The sequence below is a fragment of the Vombatus ursinus genome, unplaced genomic scaffold, assembly GCF_900497805.2.
Source record: "Vombatus ursinus unplaced genomic scaffold, bare-nosed wombat genome assembly UNPS02014786.1, whole genome shotgun sequence".
Lineage (NCBI taxonomy): Eukaryota > Metazoa > Chordata > Mammalia > Diprotodontia > Vombatidae > Vombatus > Vombatus ursinus.
Window position 1 is genome coordinate 10,103,647 of NW_020954564.1, and position 16,548 is coordinate 10,120,194.

General features: G+C 38.7%; 1 protein-coding gene across 6 annotated transcripts in view; it reads right to left on the bottom strand.

Annotated features, from left to right (window-relative positions):
- The window catches only part of LOC114047054 (N-acetyllactosaminide alpha-1,3-galactosyltransferase-like), a 124,490-nt gene that overhangs the window by 27,700 nt on the left and 80,242 nt on the right, over positions 1-16,548 (bottom strand). For all 6 annotated transcript variants that reach the window (XM_027867738.1, XM_027867737.1, XM_027867739.1 and 3 more), the window contains 3 exons: positions 12,639-12,710; positions 11,534-11,587; positions 9,791-9,928 (listed from right to left, as the gene is read on the bottom strand). In XM_027867738.1, the coding sequence (XP_027723539.1) occupies positions 9,791-9,928; positions 11,534-11,587; positions 12,639-12,710 (264 nt within the window). The remainder of the gene's footprint in view (positions 1-9,790; positions 9,929-11,533; positions 11,588-12,638; positions 12,711-16,548) is intronic.

Below are 16,548 nucleotides of genomic sequence, written 5' to 3' on the forward strand. Positions count from 1 at the left end.
TATGACACAAGAACACTGAATTCTGAATCAAAGAATCTGAATTCAAATATCAGCTCTGCTTACTTATTTCCTGTGTAATCTTAGGCAAATAATTTCCCATCTCTGGGCCTCAGTTTCCTCATAAATAAAGGACTTAGACTAGGTCACCTCTTAGATCCCTTCCACTGTCAAATTCTAAGATCCTAAGTTATAAAATGTGAAAAGTGTTCATTCCTGTTGTCCTCAAAAAAGGAGTGAGGAGGAGAAAAGAATTCAAAGAACAAACTCTGTAGTCAGAGAATGTCCTCTGCGGGCTTAATAAAAACCAAGCACTTCCAGAAATATTGTTGATGATCTTAAAGGAATAACAACAGCTCACATTTATGGAGAGCCTTACCAAGGAGTGTCTTCACCCCAGCTGTGTGAAGAAGTAAGCACAAATATTATTATTCCCTATTTTCGCAGAGGAAGAAGCTAAGGTTTAGAAGGGTCATGGCTTTGGTTCATGGTCACAAAGCCAAAATTCAAACCCAAACCTCAACTTCAACCTCACTAGACCACAGCTGCCTGTCTTTAATCATTTCTTCTGAGTTCAACTGTAGTTACTCTCCGAGGATCTCTTAGATCTGATTCAGGTGCTATACTTGTCAGGCATGACTTATGTGCTAAAGGACCCAGTAAAATCCAGTTTTTAAGAATCTAAATGTGTTTCTAATCTATAAGTACAAAACAAAGCAAAATGAAAGACTTTACAAATAAACAGGAAGAACTGCATTGTCATTTAGTTCATATGACCAAAAGTCAAGGGCAACTGATGATCCCACTGCCATTGGATTTTAAAAGACATGGTATATTTAGGACATAATGTTTGGAGACACCTTCTGAAAAATTATCCTATTTTTTTCAATCAGCAAAAATTGCCTTTTCCTCTTTTTTCCGTCCCACCATCCCCACCCCACAACTGATAACAAAGAAAACAAGATTCTGTTATAAACATGTATAGACATCCAAACAAAACAAATTTCTTCATTGCCCATATTTCAAAACATACACACACGTATATACATGCAAATGTATATATATACATACATGTACACACGTTTGTATATGTGTGCATTATTCTACACTCTAAGTCCTTCGCTTTCTTGTCTGGGGGAAGGCAGTATGTTTTATCACTAGTCCTCTTGAATCTTGGTTGGCCATTCTACTGACTGGAATCCTTAATTAACCGCAGATAATGATGGGGTTCAATGGTGACACATGTATCATCTTCCTATATATGAATATCCTTGTTTAATCCCTTATAATTGTTTATTTATGCTTACCTTTTTATGCTTCTCTAACTCCTGGGTTTGCACTTTCAAGTTTCTATGCAGCTCTGGTCTTTTAATAGGGAATGCTTCAAAGTCCTTTATTTCATTAAAGATCCATTTTCTCCCCTCCCCCCAAACCCTTAGTAGCATTATACTCAGTTTTACTGGATAAGTTATTCTTGGCTGTAAGCTTATATCGTCTGCCTTCTGTAATTATATTCTGATCTCTCCACTCCTTTTATGTAGATGGCTATTGAATCATGTGCGATCCTGACTATGGTTCCTCAATACTTGAATTCTTTCTTCTCAGCTGTTAGCACTATTTTTCCTTTGGCCTGGAAGCTCTGGATTTTGAGAATCGTGCTCCTGGAAAGTTTTACTTTTGAGGTTTCTTTCAGAAGGTGACCAATGGATTCTTTCTATTTCTACTTTGTCCTCTGGTTCTAAGAGATCTAGAGGGGTTTCTTTGACGATTCTTAAATATGATGTCTAAGCTCTTTTTTTGGTTACAACATTCAAATAGGTCAAACAATGCTTAAATTCTTTCTTCTCAATCTGTTTTCCAGATCAGTAATTTTTGCTATGAAGCACATTATATTTTCTTCTACTTTTTTCCCCATTCTTCAAACTTTGTTTTAATATTTCTTGTTATCTCATGGAGTCATTGGCTTCTATTTATTTCATACTAATTTCCAAGGAGTTTGCTGCTTGGACAAGTTTTGTACCCCTTGTACCAAGATGTTGATTCCCTTTCCAATTCTTTCTTCCATAGCTCATATTTATTTTCCATTTTTTTCCTTTAGAGCTCTTACATTGATAAAAACATTTTAACTCTTTTAAAAAAAACAACCTCTTGCTTCATCTCTTCCAGGAATTCTAGCTGAATCTGTGCCCCAACTATGTTTTACTTTGAGAATTTGCTTATAGAGGTTGTGGAGTCATTTTCTTCTTCTTAGTTTGTATCTTGAGAATCACTCTCATCATAATAGCTTTTTCATGATGGGATTCTTTTTTTTTGGCGGGGACGGAGGTTTGGCAATGGGGTTAAGTGACTTGCCCAGGGTCACACAGCTAGTAAGTGTCAAGTGTCTGAGGCTGGATTTGAACTCAGGTCCTCCTGACTCCAGGGCTGTTACTCTATCCACTGTGCCACCTACCTGTCCCCGATGGGATTCTTTTTGTATGCTTATTCTTCTAGTCTACTTCCTGACTTTGGACTTGATGCTAAGGCTAAGTGCTGCCCATTTCTGGAGGGAAGGTCTGGACTGATCACTGTTGCTGCTTTCTTGGGGTACTGAGTTTTGTGTTACCTCAGGATCCCATCCTATGGCTGGGGACCTGCAAGCATTCAGTGGTATCCAGGTTAAAGTCTGATAATTGCCCCATGATCTATGCTCTGCAAGTTTCCAACCTGGGTTTGGGTCTGAGTAATAGTAGACTGCTGCTGGGCTCAGCCCCTATCAGGGATGCCCTCTGGTTCAGACCAACAGAACTGGAGGACACCTTTGGTCTGGGATTCCTGCCTGGGTTATTCTTGCAAAAGTTCCAGATTGTGCTAGAAATGGGAACTGAAATCCTGCTTTGCTCCTGGGATATGAGCCATACCAACACTGCTTACTTCTGAACTCATTCTTCATTCTGAATATCCACCTGGGGGCCTGTGGCAGATCCTTACCATGGAATAATACCCCTGAGGCCTTTTTGTAACATGGCTTTCAACTTTTCTTCCTTCTTGCCTAATTCATTCAAATTCCTACATAATCCACAACATGTGAACTATATTGATTTAAAAAAAAATCTACCAAATGGTAGATGTCAAATAGACTCCTTCTAAGTGGTCATCCAATTCAAAGAACACAGGATTTAGAGCTGAAAGGGACCTCAGATTTTATCCAACCCCCTTCATTTCAAAGATGAAGAAACTGAGGCTTAGAATAACTAAGTGACTTGACTGATCATGGTGCCATGGCTGGTAAGCATCAGAGTTGAAACCTGAACTCAGATCTTGAGACTCTAAATCCAAGATTTTTTCTACTAAAACATTCTGAAATACACAAATAAAAGAATGGAGAAATTTGTCTCATTGTGAACAAACCTGGTGCCTCAGAAGTTCACAAAGAAACTTAAGAAAAAAAGACTGATGCAAAAACTTCTGATAGAGATAATTCAGAAAATAAGACAGATTAGACAAAATTCCCCGTGGCAGGGAAAAAGTGTGTGTGTGTGTGTGTGTGTGTGTGTGTGTGTGTGTGTGTGTGTGTGTGTGTGTTTTAAGTTTTGGTTTCAGAATTTCCAGAAATTTTTTCATCTCTATTATTACAAGAGTGTGGTTTACCCTACTTATGCAAATGACACTTAAGTCTCTTACAGCTAAGTGATTTATCTGTGGTCTCTGATGGGATCAAAATTATGACTCCACCCTGGATAGCTTCCCTCATCTGCCTCAGCTCCTACTCATGTGCTGATACAAAACGAGGCTACAGTTTAACTAAATGACAAATCTGCAGCCTAAAATGGAGCCAAAACTATAGCTCCACTTTGGATCATTTCTCCCATCTGCCTAGGTTTGTGCTTCTGTGTAGCTGAACAAAGCTTGAAGAAGTTACAAAAACTGATGATTGAGTTCACAAAAATTTTTTATCTAATTTCAACTGGGCTCTCCTTGAAGCAGAGAGATACTTTTATTGACTTGTTCTTAACTGATTCTTCTCACTGAAAGCCTCCTTTGCATGCCCTTCCCTGACTCTCTCAGCTGAGGACCTAGACATAAACTTCACCAAAAAAAAAAAAATCCAAACAAACAAATAAACCTGAGACTATTTACTATGAATTCCCTCCCTCCTCTCCTACTTGTCTCACATAGCAGACATTATCATTTTCCCTCATTCTGGTCTCTGATGAGGAAGTTGCCCTTCTATACATATCTATGATTATATGCCCTCTGGTCTTTTCCACCAGAGAAGCACCTCCCTCCTCCCTCCATCATCCCTACTCTCTCTAATCTTAATTCTCTGATTATCTACTAGCTTCTTCCTGGAGGCCTATAAACACATCAAAACCTCTGTCTCCGGAAAACAAACAAAAACTCTCACTAGACCCTATCGATAGCTTTATATACCTTTCTTCCCCTTCTCAGTTAAAATTCTTTTAAAAAGCCATAGACATTCAGTGCTTTACCTTCACCACTAACCCTCCCCTAGCCTCTCTGCAATATGGCTTTGAACCTCATCACTGAAATGAAGTTTCATTGTCCAAAGTCACCAGTGATCTCTTACTTGCTGAATCTAATGGTCTTTTCTCAATCTTCATCCTTCTCAACCTTAGCTGACGTAGTTGATAATCTCTTTCTGGATAGTCCCTCTTGATTGTCCCCATCTCATTCTTCTTTCCCGGTCTCTTTCCTAGAAAATCTAGTTCATGCCCACTAAATTTGAGTGTCTTCCAAAGGTAGGTCCTGAGTCTTCTTCTCTTCTCTAGCTATATGAAGTTCTTGGATGAACTCACCAGTTCCCATAGGTTCAATTAATATCTCTATACAGATGATTCCCAGATCCCTATATCCACCCCTAGTCTGTCTCCTGACTCCAGTCCTATATCACCAGCTGTCTATTAGACCTTTCAAACTGGATGTTCCCATAGGTCCAAAACAGAATTCATTATCTTTCTACTCAAAATTTCCCCTCTTCCAAACTTTCTTACAATTATAATGGTTAAGGGAATCATCCTCTCAGACAACCCCAGTGTCATCCTCAAATCCTCGCATACCACATACTCAATCAGTTGTTCAATTTTGTCACTTCTTTCTTTACACCATCTCTCACATATCTTCCTCTAAATTTACATATCCACTATCCTCATTTGGGCCTTTGTCACCTGCCATTTGGACAATTACAATAATAGCCTCTTAATTGGTCTCACTGTTTCAGGTCTCATTCCAATCCAACCTTCACATTGCTGTCAAAATGTCTTCCTAAAGCACAGACCTGATCATTGTTCTCCTACTCAATAAACGCCAATAGCCTCCATTACCTCCTGGTTCAAATATCAACTTTGTCCAAAGAGATAAAACAGAAAGGAAAAGGTCTCATAAATACAAACCAGAAATAAATAAAATATAAATACAGCAGCTATTTTTGTGTTGCTGTTTGTCCTTCATTCTTGAAGAGGACCATGACTTAAGGGAGGTGATGCCATGACATGCAAGTGAATTGGATTTAAGTTTTTGTGTTAGCAAAGAATTGGAGCTGAGGCAAATGAGGGAAGCAGTGCAGGGACGAGTCATAATTTTGACCACATCAGAGACCACAGAGAAGTCACTTAGCAGTAAGAAACTTCAGTGTCGTTTGCATAACTAGGGTAAACCACACTGTTCTAATAATACAGATGAAAAATTTTTGAAAATTCTGAAGCCAAAACTTAAAACACACACACACACACACACACACACACACACACACACACTTTTTCCCCACCATGGGGAACTTTATCTAATTTGTCTTATTTTCAGAATTATCTCTGTCAGAAGTTTCAATATGAATATGATGGGATACTATTCATTCTCCAAAGTTCAGTTCTCATCCTTCTTGACCTCTTGGCAGCACTGACATAATATTATGTCATATTTTATTATCTTTCTGGATAATTTCTCTTGATTGACCCCTGTCTGACTTTTCCTTCTCAGTCTCCTTTTCCTAGACCTAAATCTATTGTGCTGTAAGAAATAATAAAACGGATGGTTTCAGAAAAACCTGCAAAGACTGGTATGAACTGATGCCAAGTGAAGTGAGTAGAACCAGGACTAAGTAGAACTAGGAGAACAATTTATAAAATAACAACAATAGTAAAGACAAACAACTTTGAAATACATAACACAATGATTGACCACAGTTCCAGAGTACTCATGAAAGATGTTACCCACCCCCGATAGAGAAGGGCAAATTCAGAGTACATATTGAGGTTTACAGGTTGTTCTTTTTTTAAAAAAATGCTTAATGTGGTCATTTGTTCTGCTTAACTCTACCTATTTGTAGTAAGTTTTGTCTTTTTTACTTTCTCAAGGCAGGAAATAGAGAGGGAGATGGAAGGGGGAGACTTTGGATGTGAAAATATAATAAAATTGAATTTTAAAAAATTATTTCTTTTGACTATGCCCAAAGGGCCAAAAAACTGTGCATATTCTTTGATCCAGCAATATCACTGCTAGGTTTGTATCCCAACGGGATTTTTTAAAAAAGAATCAATTTTTACAAAAAATATTTATAGCAGCTCTTTTTGTGATGACTAAGAATTGGAAATTGAGGGGATGTTCATCAATTGGGGAATGGCTGAACAAGTTGTAGTATATGAATGTAATAAAATATTATTGTGCTATAAGAAATGACAAGTAGAATGATTTCAGAAAAACCTGGAGAGACTTACATGAATTGATACAAAGTGAAGTGAGCAGAACCAGGGGAACATTGTACACAGTAACAGCAATATTGTATGACGAACAACTGTGAATGACTTAGCTATTCTCAGCAATACAATGATCCAAGATAACCCCAAAAGACTCATGATGAAAAATGCTATCTGCCTAGGGAGAAAGAACTGATGTCATCTCTCTTTCTCTTTTTTTCTTGAGTTTTCTTGCACAAAATGACTAATATGAAAATGTTTTATTTTTTAAAAAATTTGCTTTTTTTGGCATTTGAAGATCTTCACAACCTGGACCCTTTCTAGTCTTTTAACATTACTATATTTCACACACACTGCATGTTCTATCCATTCTGACCTATTTACTGTTCCTTTCACACTATGCTTCATTCATCTTTAATCTCCAGGCTTTTGTACTGACTGTGCCTGGAAAGTTCTCCCCTTCTCACTTCTACCTCTTAAAAATTCTGATTTCCTCCAAGACTCATTTCTAACACCACATTCTTTGGGAAGCCTTTTCTGGTCACCACCTTTCTCCCACCATCCCATCAGCCTCCCACTCTAAAGTTCCTTTTTGTTTCCTCTGTACATATCTTGTGTGCACCTGTTTATGCGCATGTTGTTGTCCCCATTCGACTGTAAGTTCCTTAAGGGAAGGGACCATTTTTACTTTTTTCTTTGGATCCCCAGAGCTTAGCATAGTTTCTGGCACTCAGCAAATGCTTAGTAAATGTTTACTAATAGATTCTCCCCAAGGTCTTTGGATTCTGTCCTCAGATGTACACAAAAAGTTCTATTCCACTGTCTCATTGTGGTGTGGAGATGATGCTGAGTTTCCAAAGACTATGCCAAAAGAACACAGGCTCTGGCAGGTTATACCATGCAAGAATGTGAGTATACAGTCCCAGTGACTGACTGAGTCTGAACCACAAAATTTGGACTCTTATTAACTTCACAGTCCCCAGTGTGTGGAATGAGAAAGTAAAAATGGCACCAAAGAAAACAAAAATTGGAAGAAAATCAAGATCAGACTGCCTATAAATAGAGGAAGTCCATTGTTGGTGACAACATAATTCTGAGGTCACTTAAATGGTCAATTCTCAAGATTTTAGAAAGATGAGAAGACAGCAAATTATTTTTAAAATCACAGATGTTATTACTATAAAAAAGGCAATGGTCAGAATACCAGTAACTATTAACTCATATGCCCACTTTCTTATTTCTAAAAGATTTTGGGGAGATTAATTTATACATATATTGAAGGTATCCTTGATTTGAATATGAGAAGGGAAAAGGCAGGTTTTCATAGCCAGGTCTTGATGAGTGTAAATAATGAATCCCATAAAGTGGTCTCATATATTTGAATTGGCACCATTGGAAGTTATAATTATGTCTGTTAACTATAAGAAAGTATTTGATAACAGGCAGTGATAAAGGACAGAAGTGGAAAAGATCTTAGATATTATCTAATCCAATTTAATTTCTGGTAAAGAAAATGAAAGGCAAGGTCTTCCGTGAAATGCCCGAGAACACACTGCTAGGAAACGGCAGAGCTGGAATTCAAATTCAGGTCCTCTGACTCTAAACTTGGTGTTTTTCCCATTCTCTACTAGGCCGCCCTGATTCTGTAAGTTAAGATGCAGCCTTAAATGTTCTCCTCTAATAAAATATCTCCTATTCCTATGTTCAGATTGTATAATATCCTTCATATATACAACAGCAGAAATAAAGTTGATGCTCTTGTGATTTTTTAAAATATCATACAAGGGATAAAGCAAGGAGATATATTCTCAAAGTTGTTAGCCACTCTCATGAGGATGACCTTGATATGACATTGATGCTCCTGTGATATCTGTTATCATGCAAGACATAAAAAAGGGAAATATAAGCTGTTAGTCACTGTCATGGATGATGTCCAGCACATCATCAAAATGAAAAGCAGGCTCTGTTTAGATGGTGAGGTTCTCCAGATCCTTCTATTTGTGGATAACAATGATTTGATTGCATCAAGCCCCAGGACAACACAGAGCCTCCTAAAATTATAACCATAATCATTTAAGAGTTTGCCCTAATATTCTATACAGGGAAAGCTAAGTGGATAACGAATACTTGTTGTCCAGCATTTGACAATTTGATTGCAAGCCTATGGAGCTGGTCCATCAGTAGTTATATCTTAGACTGACATAGCAGATGAACTGCAAGTGGGGCCCAGGATTGTACGAGAGGAGAAGGGAAGACAAAATTGCCAGTGAGAAATTGTGTAATGTTTTTAACCCTCTCAAGTTCCTTCCTTGCTGCAAAACCCATCTTTTTAACACTGGTCTTCTTCCAGTGATACTGTATGACTGAAAATCATGGAAGTATCACAATCTCCAAGCAATCAAAAAAAAAAAAGCAATGGAGAGCTGCATGGTGAATGAGAATAGGTTGCAGCATATTAACAATGACAGATTCTGCTCACAAAGCAGAGCAATAGATATTATCAATGAGATATAGGACCAGAAAAGGAGGAGGGTCGAATGTCATAAAGATGAGAGATGACATAGAAGGTCTGAGTGCTGCCTTGGCACCCATAGAAGGTCAAGGGAGCTAGAGGAAGGCCTCTTCAGGAGATTTCTGGGAGAAAAAACAGAGGGAAAGAATGTATTGATGGGCTATAAGCTACAATTTTCTTTTGATGATATCTCAAACAGACCATGAGTAGGGTCTTTAGAATAATAGAACATTAGACCCGGAAGGGAACTATAAAAACATATAGTCCATCCCCCTCAAAGATGGGGAGGCAATCCACCCAGGTTATATAGAATTAATGGTACAGCTGACCCAAATCTCTAAACCCTGTCTAATGATCTTTCTGTTTTGTTACTCATTTTGCTCAATGGACAAGTTGCCATGACAGGAAATTACAAATGAAAAATAAAACAAAAATGAAAACCCACAAGAAATATGAATCCCATGTTTGCCATGTATAAAAAATACACATCTTATTTTGCACCCTGAGTCCATCACTTCTCTTTTAATAGCCCATAACAATTTTTCATATGAAAAAGTGGACATGAAGAAGGGTTACTATTGGTACCTACCTTCCGATAGCAAATACTGTTAATCCCACTGTGATCTTTTGCTTGGTATAATAGTCTTCCAGGATCTTTCTACGGTAAGTCCCCTCCCATATGACCGGAGCAAACCAATTTGTCAATGTCAGAACATCAGGGCGTTGTCTGTTTGGAGGGGAAAGTAAATAGATCAAACTTTCTTTTACTAAAACAGTAGCCACTGTTAGCAAAGCTAGTTACTGTGCTTATGTGAATCCATGGAGTAGAAAGAGTATTGGACTTGGAATCAGGAGATCTGGGTCCAAAACTCAGATTACACTTAGTATCACATTGACCCTGGGTATGTCACTCCAGCTCTCTGAATTTGTTTCCTTATTTGGAAAATGAGGATATTAGACTTCTAAGTCTCCTTCCAGCTAACAGATCATTAAATTTGATTCGGGGTTCTACTCCCTGAGGCCCAACTGCAAAGAAATCTTATAGATTAGGATCTTAGATTGCTGGGGGAATAGCTCATAGGGCAGAGGTTTAGGCAACAGAGGAAGTTACTGGTGGCACTGTATTACTCTCTCTTTTCTCTCTGCCCACTCTCTTTTTACCTTCTCCCTTATCTATGACTCAGGTCAGGCCTGCCATTGGAAAACATCAGCTTTACTTTGTTTTGGTGCCTTCCAAGCTATATGGTGGTTAAAGAAAGGGATTAATACCTACATTTTACCTAGGCACAGATTCCCATGAATCCTTCAGTTTAACAGGAATGTAAGAGGTAGGGCTGAGTATGCCAACTTCTGGGATCATAAGATCATTGATTTAGAGCTGGAATGGATTGTAGAGGATGTCTAGTTCACACCCATCCATTTTAAAGAAGAGGAAAGTGAGGCCCAGAAAGTGACTTGTCCAAGGTCAACAGGGAGTAAATAGAATCAGTAGGAATCAAACCCAGGTTTTCTGAATCCAAATCCATTATTCTTTCTACCACTCCATGACACCATGCACCTAATCTTCACCAAGTCATAGTATCATAGAGTCTTAGAAGAAAATCTGAAGGTCATTGAGGCTGAGACCACAGAAAGAGCCCTGGAGTAGAATTCAAGAGACCTGAAGTCTGGGTTTTAAAACTGTTATTGTTACACACAGAGACACTAAATCTAAGGGTTGCACAAGAACTCATAAGACAGAGTCCTAAATTGAGCACAAGCAAGAATCACCACTACAGGGTCAGCTGGGTGGTACAGTGGATAGAGCTCCAGCCTTGGAGTCAGGAGGACCTGAGTTCAAACCTGAGCTCAAACACATGATATTCACTAGCTGTGTGGCCCTGGACAAGTCACTTAACCCCAATTGCCTCGCCAAAAGAAAAAATCACCACGCCAGTGTCTCTTGACAAAGTGGTCATTCAGATTCCACTTGAAGGCTTCTTCAAGGGCTTCCAGCAAGGGCAGTTATAAGACCTGGAATAAGCCCATTCCCTGCTTTGGGTATCTATAAGTAAGTGGGTTGAACTAGTTAAACACTCAAATCCCATCCGGTACTGACATTCCATGACTGCCCACTCAACTTAGGAATTGTCAGCTGTCTTTCAAGCACTGAGCTCATAATTGGAATTTGGGTTTCTAACTCAGAGCTCATGCTTAGAAACAAAGAGTTGTTCCCTTCCCCTCCATCTGGAATCTTCCCCAGGCTACTGACAGCTGGCCACAGAACACCTTTGACCTGACACTAAGCCATGTCAAGTATTAACTTTCCAGGGAGTAGAGGTTTATCTCTTACTTGGGATTAAACCAATCTGAGAGCTGGGGTTCTTCGATATGATAATCCCGGCTCCTGAGTGTAAACAGAGAGAAAAAGACAATGAGTCTGGAAACAGTGGATATAACTCAAAATGATTAAGTACATGTTAGATCAAAGACTTGTTAGACAGAGGTAAAGAAAATCAGCTTATGTAGGTGTTCTGCCCCTGAGCTCCATTCTGGAGATTTATCTTTGAATAAAAGGCTTAGGATACACCTACTGTGTCCCTCCATCCTTTCTTTCTTTTTCTCTCTTTCCTTTCTCTCTTCTTTTGATCAAAATTTTTCCTCACTGTAGGTGAGGGAAGTCCCTATGACAAGGCAAATCATCAACCATTTTGCAACTTAATTTCTTAGAGTTGACTGGACCATTGAGAGTGTAGAGTGCTTCACCAGTCACCCAACCAGAAGCAATCACCGGAACCCACCAAAGTGATCCTGTCTTTGAAAGCAACACTATTATCAGGCTGCCTGTTTCAAAGCACCCATTAAATGAGGTGATCAGTATGGTTAAAATGCTTATTGACTGGTGCTGTCATGTTCTCCCAACTGAGCACTCCAGTGATTCTCTGAACTGCATAGTCCTTCGTAAGACTAAATCCCTAGAATCAGAGTTGGAAATTGACCTCAGACACTGCTCAATCCAGACTTCCATTCAAAGAAGGAATCTCCTACAGAATATGCATGACAGATGGCCATCTATGTTCTCCCTGAGCATATCCAGTGACAGGGAGCTCACTCCCTTCAGGGGCAGCTCATTGGGTTGTCGGCCATTCCAAGTAATAGCAAGCCCCTTCTCTGAATGACAGGAAATCTGTTTCCTTGTAACTTCCACACACTGGAGTGAGTTGAAGCCACAGTGTTGGCTGTTCCTACAAGGGGTTGATGACACACATTCTGAAATAGTAGTGGACTGATGAAAGCTGATGTGTCATAATTTCCTGTTGTAATATTCCCAGCCATGTTTTGACAGGCAAGGAAAAGAGGACTATTCAAAAAGTCAACTGATGACCATTTAAGTGTGTGGGATCTGGGAATCATAAGCTCATGTAACAAAACACCTCACCTATCACAGACGTCCTCACCTATTGTTAAACCAGTTGGACAGCCACCATCTCTTCTGAACATTGGTATTGCTATTGATATTCTCTTCAGACCTGTAGGAAGAGAAGAGATTATTAACTTGGAAAGTCACCCAGCATCAAAAAGCATTAACTAAGCATCTATTACGGACCAAGCACAGTGCTAAGTGCTAAGTACTGGAGACACAGTGATTAAAAACAAAACCTTCCTTGCCCACAAAGATCTTTCACTCTACTGAATGAAAATTAGCAGATTATAAGTAAGTAAATACAGTAAACAAACTATATACAAAGTAAATCAGGAAGGGGAAAGGCCTAACAAGTTGTAGTGAGGGTGGGGAAAGGCCTTGTGGGAAGGGAAGCAATGTTGACCAAAGGGGAGTTTCCAATAAATGAAAAAACAAAAACTGACCAGCACAGAGATTCTTCAAATAAGTGCATACCATGAAGGGGCAATAAAGTAAGGACTGGGATTGAACACTGGATTTGAACCCTAGCTCTATTACTTACTAGCAGTACGACCTTAGGCAAGCCACTTCATTTTTCTGGACCTCAGTTTCCTCAAATGTAAAATGAAGTTAGACTTGGAAGGATCTTCCTTGACAGCTCTAAATGTCCTGATCCTAAGTGTCTTAGTCACAAGAGAGGAAGGTTCAGATTTTTAGCCAACTAAGTAAAATGATACCAGTTTGAGAAAGTCGGATTTTAAATCACAAGCTCTTTGGATTTACAAGTATGAGGAGCCTCTTACATCAAATCCTGTCTTGGAATTAACTAGCTGTGTTACCATGAGTAAATCTCAACCTTTCTGAGCCTGCAGTTTCCTCATGAGTAAAATGTGAATAGTATTACTTAAAGAATACCTACTTTATGATTTTTATATGTATCCAATAAGACGGAGTACATCAAGCACAAAATCTATGTCAGTTACTTCTATTTCAACCCCTTTATTTAAAGATAAGTAAACTGAGGCTGATGGAGGTAAAATAATTTGCCCAAAGGCTCAACATTGGTCTCAGAGAATAGATAGTGAAATACATTTTCATCCTCTTAGTAAAGGGTAGAGTACCACAGGTGCAGAACATAGCATACATTGTCAGACCAAGTAAGGCTGATCAGCTAACTTTGCTTAACTCTTTTAATTTGCTACAAGAAGAGTTCAGTGGTGGGGATGTTATCAGGAAATGACAGAGGTGCAAAAAATGAGGCTTCAATAAAAGAAACTCAAAAGCATTGACTAAAAAATAAATGACTTGCCCAAGGTCACAACGTAGCACAACTAGGATTTGAACCCAGATCTTCTTTTCCACAATGCCATCAATTTAACCAGAACTGAACTCAGCAGAGTTAACAAGTTAAAAAAAAAAAGGCTCCTCATACTTGTCAGTTATGGTGGGTCTGCCTCTGTTTAGTGTACAGTCCTGTTTGGTCTACATACCAAGAGAATGAGATCCTCCATGAAGCAGGGAGCAAGGATGGGGACAAAATATGGTTTGTACATCAGCTTGCTAAATAAGGATGTGGAGTAACTGACTGGCCTCTCACCTATGGTGAGGAAACCACACTGAGAACCCTATAGCACTGTAGCTCTTACTGACCCAAAGGCCTGGCCCTCTGAGACAGCAGCTATAAGGAAAGAAGAGGTTAAACTCTCCCCAAAATGAAAGATGGTGCCACCATGCCGGACTGGGCATGGGTGACTATGAAAGATTCTAGTTTTGCACTAGAGGGACAGGAAACCTAGGTTTTAGACCCAGTTCTGGACCAAATCATAAGAGCAAGGAATTCAATCAGATCTTTGTCTCAATTCCTTATCTGTGAAACAGAAATAAAAGCTTGCCCTACCTGCTATACACTGTTATACTGAAAAATGTTATACTCGCATACACTCTGTTATACTGAAAAGTGATAATGATAGTGATAGCCCATTTTTCTACAATCTTTCCAGGTTTACAAAGTGTTTTCCTCTCAGCATATATCAGGCAGAGAATGGGAGCATCCTCAAATTCATCCTTCTGGCATTCTGAACTGAGAATGTTTTGAAAAGAAAGAAGAAATCATGGATAGAAAGCTGGGTCTGGAGTAAGGATGACCTGAGTTCAAATCTGACCTCAGAAACTTACTAGCTGTATGATTCTGGGCAAGTCCCTTCACCCTGTGTGCCTCAGTTTCCTCACCTGTAAAATGAGCTGGGGAAGGAAATGGTAAATCACTCTAGTATCTTTGCCAAGAAAATCCCAAATGGGATCATAAAGAGTCGACATGAATGAAATAACTGAACAACAACAAAAAGAACGGGGTTATAATGATTGTGTTCACTCTGCTGGAACCCTAAACCTCCCAGTCTTGGAGAAGGCTCTTTACCCATGTCCTCAATATGAATCAATGGCAGGAATCTCTCTTTTTGCATCAAACGCAGAGTAAGAAAGCAGAAGGTTTTCTGCACTATCGGACGTGGTGTCCCTGTCTTAGTTTTGCTTTAACTGTTTTTGTTACAAGCAAGTTTTCATCGTAGGGATGAAGGCAATTGTAGCCAGAAATGAGTGTGATGTAGAGACAGTATTTTTTTTAAAGTTGGCATTTTTTTTCCTAAAGAAAAAAAAAGATCAGCAGCAATTTAACAATGATGAAATTGTATTTTACTATTCCTATAATACGGGCTGGGACAACACACGATTAAAGGTTTCTGGGTTTCCATTTTAAGTGGGCTCCTAGGAGTTCAGAGCTAGAAGTGGTCCCTTGAGACTGTCTAATTTAAGCTCCTCTTTTTACACGTGAAGAAACTGAGACTCTAAGAGAGGGAAAGAACTTTTTCAAGGTCATAGAGATCATAAGCAGGACAGCCAAGATCAACATAGTTTCCTATGCTGGCAACTCTAACTCTCTTTCTGCTTCAAGATGATTGATGCCACTATTTACATCCAACCTTCTTTCCTCCACCCCCAACCCCACCCCCTTTTCCGATTCTACATTGTTGTAGGTTTGTTTAGACTATGTCCCTCACCTAGGAGAAAGAGAATAATGATATCAGTATGCTCTAAATTTTTTTGAACTCCTATCAGTAGAAAATACATTTTGTTCACAACTCCTCAATATATATGTATTTTATATAAATTATGTACATGCACTACTGTGCTAACATTTTTTTGCAAAATATATACAAAAGTATCATTTTTAAAAAATGGGATAAAGATGTCATAAACAATATTTTAAATGCTATTTCATTTACTAATTTTGCTCTCCTTCAAAATATTATGGTTAAAAGAATTTTTGGTGAGAATAATCTGATTAAATATGCTTCATTGTTTTTTAAAATCTTGATTTAATACTTTTTTTTGATGCCACAATATAATCTGATGTGCTGACAATGAATCAATGAGTGTACTATGGTTACAATCCCTCCAATTTATGGAATCTTCACTGTTCACTCAAGATACCACATGGGATATGTGACCATCTGACTATAGACCAAAAGTAAGAGTACCAGGTTGTTAAATACAAGTAAAGCTGGATTTTTAAACTTTTTCATTTTTCCTAGCATATATAATTTTCTCCCCAAGTATAGGCACATTCATACCCTGCTCTTATCATAACTCTTTAACAATGGGGCCTGATTTGCAGTAATTGGACAATGGGGCCCAAGTATCACCTGGATCTTACTAATGACAAGTGGGGAGCACAGAATGTGTGGGCCAACCTTTCATTTGCTGAAGGAAGTCAGGTTATTAGAATTCTATGCTGGAAGGAATGCTTGATTAGAATACACCCTTTTAATTTATTGTGTCAACTTTGTCCAAAGTAGAGGTACACATGCTTTAGTTACTCTGCTGGGACACTAATTTAGGTGTGCCTGCGACATTTATAAATAGCTTTTCCTGAAGTACTGCTTTTTTCTATGTCTTCTGCTTTAACC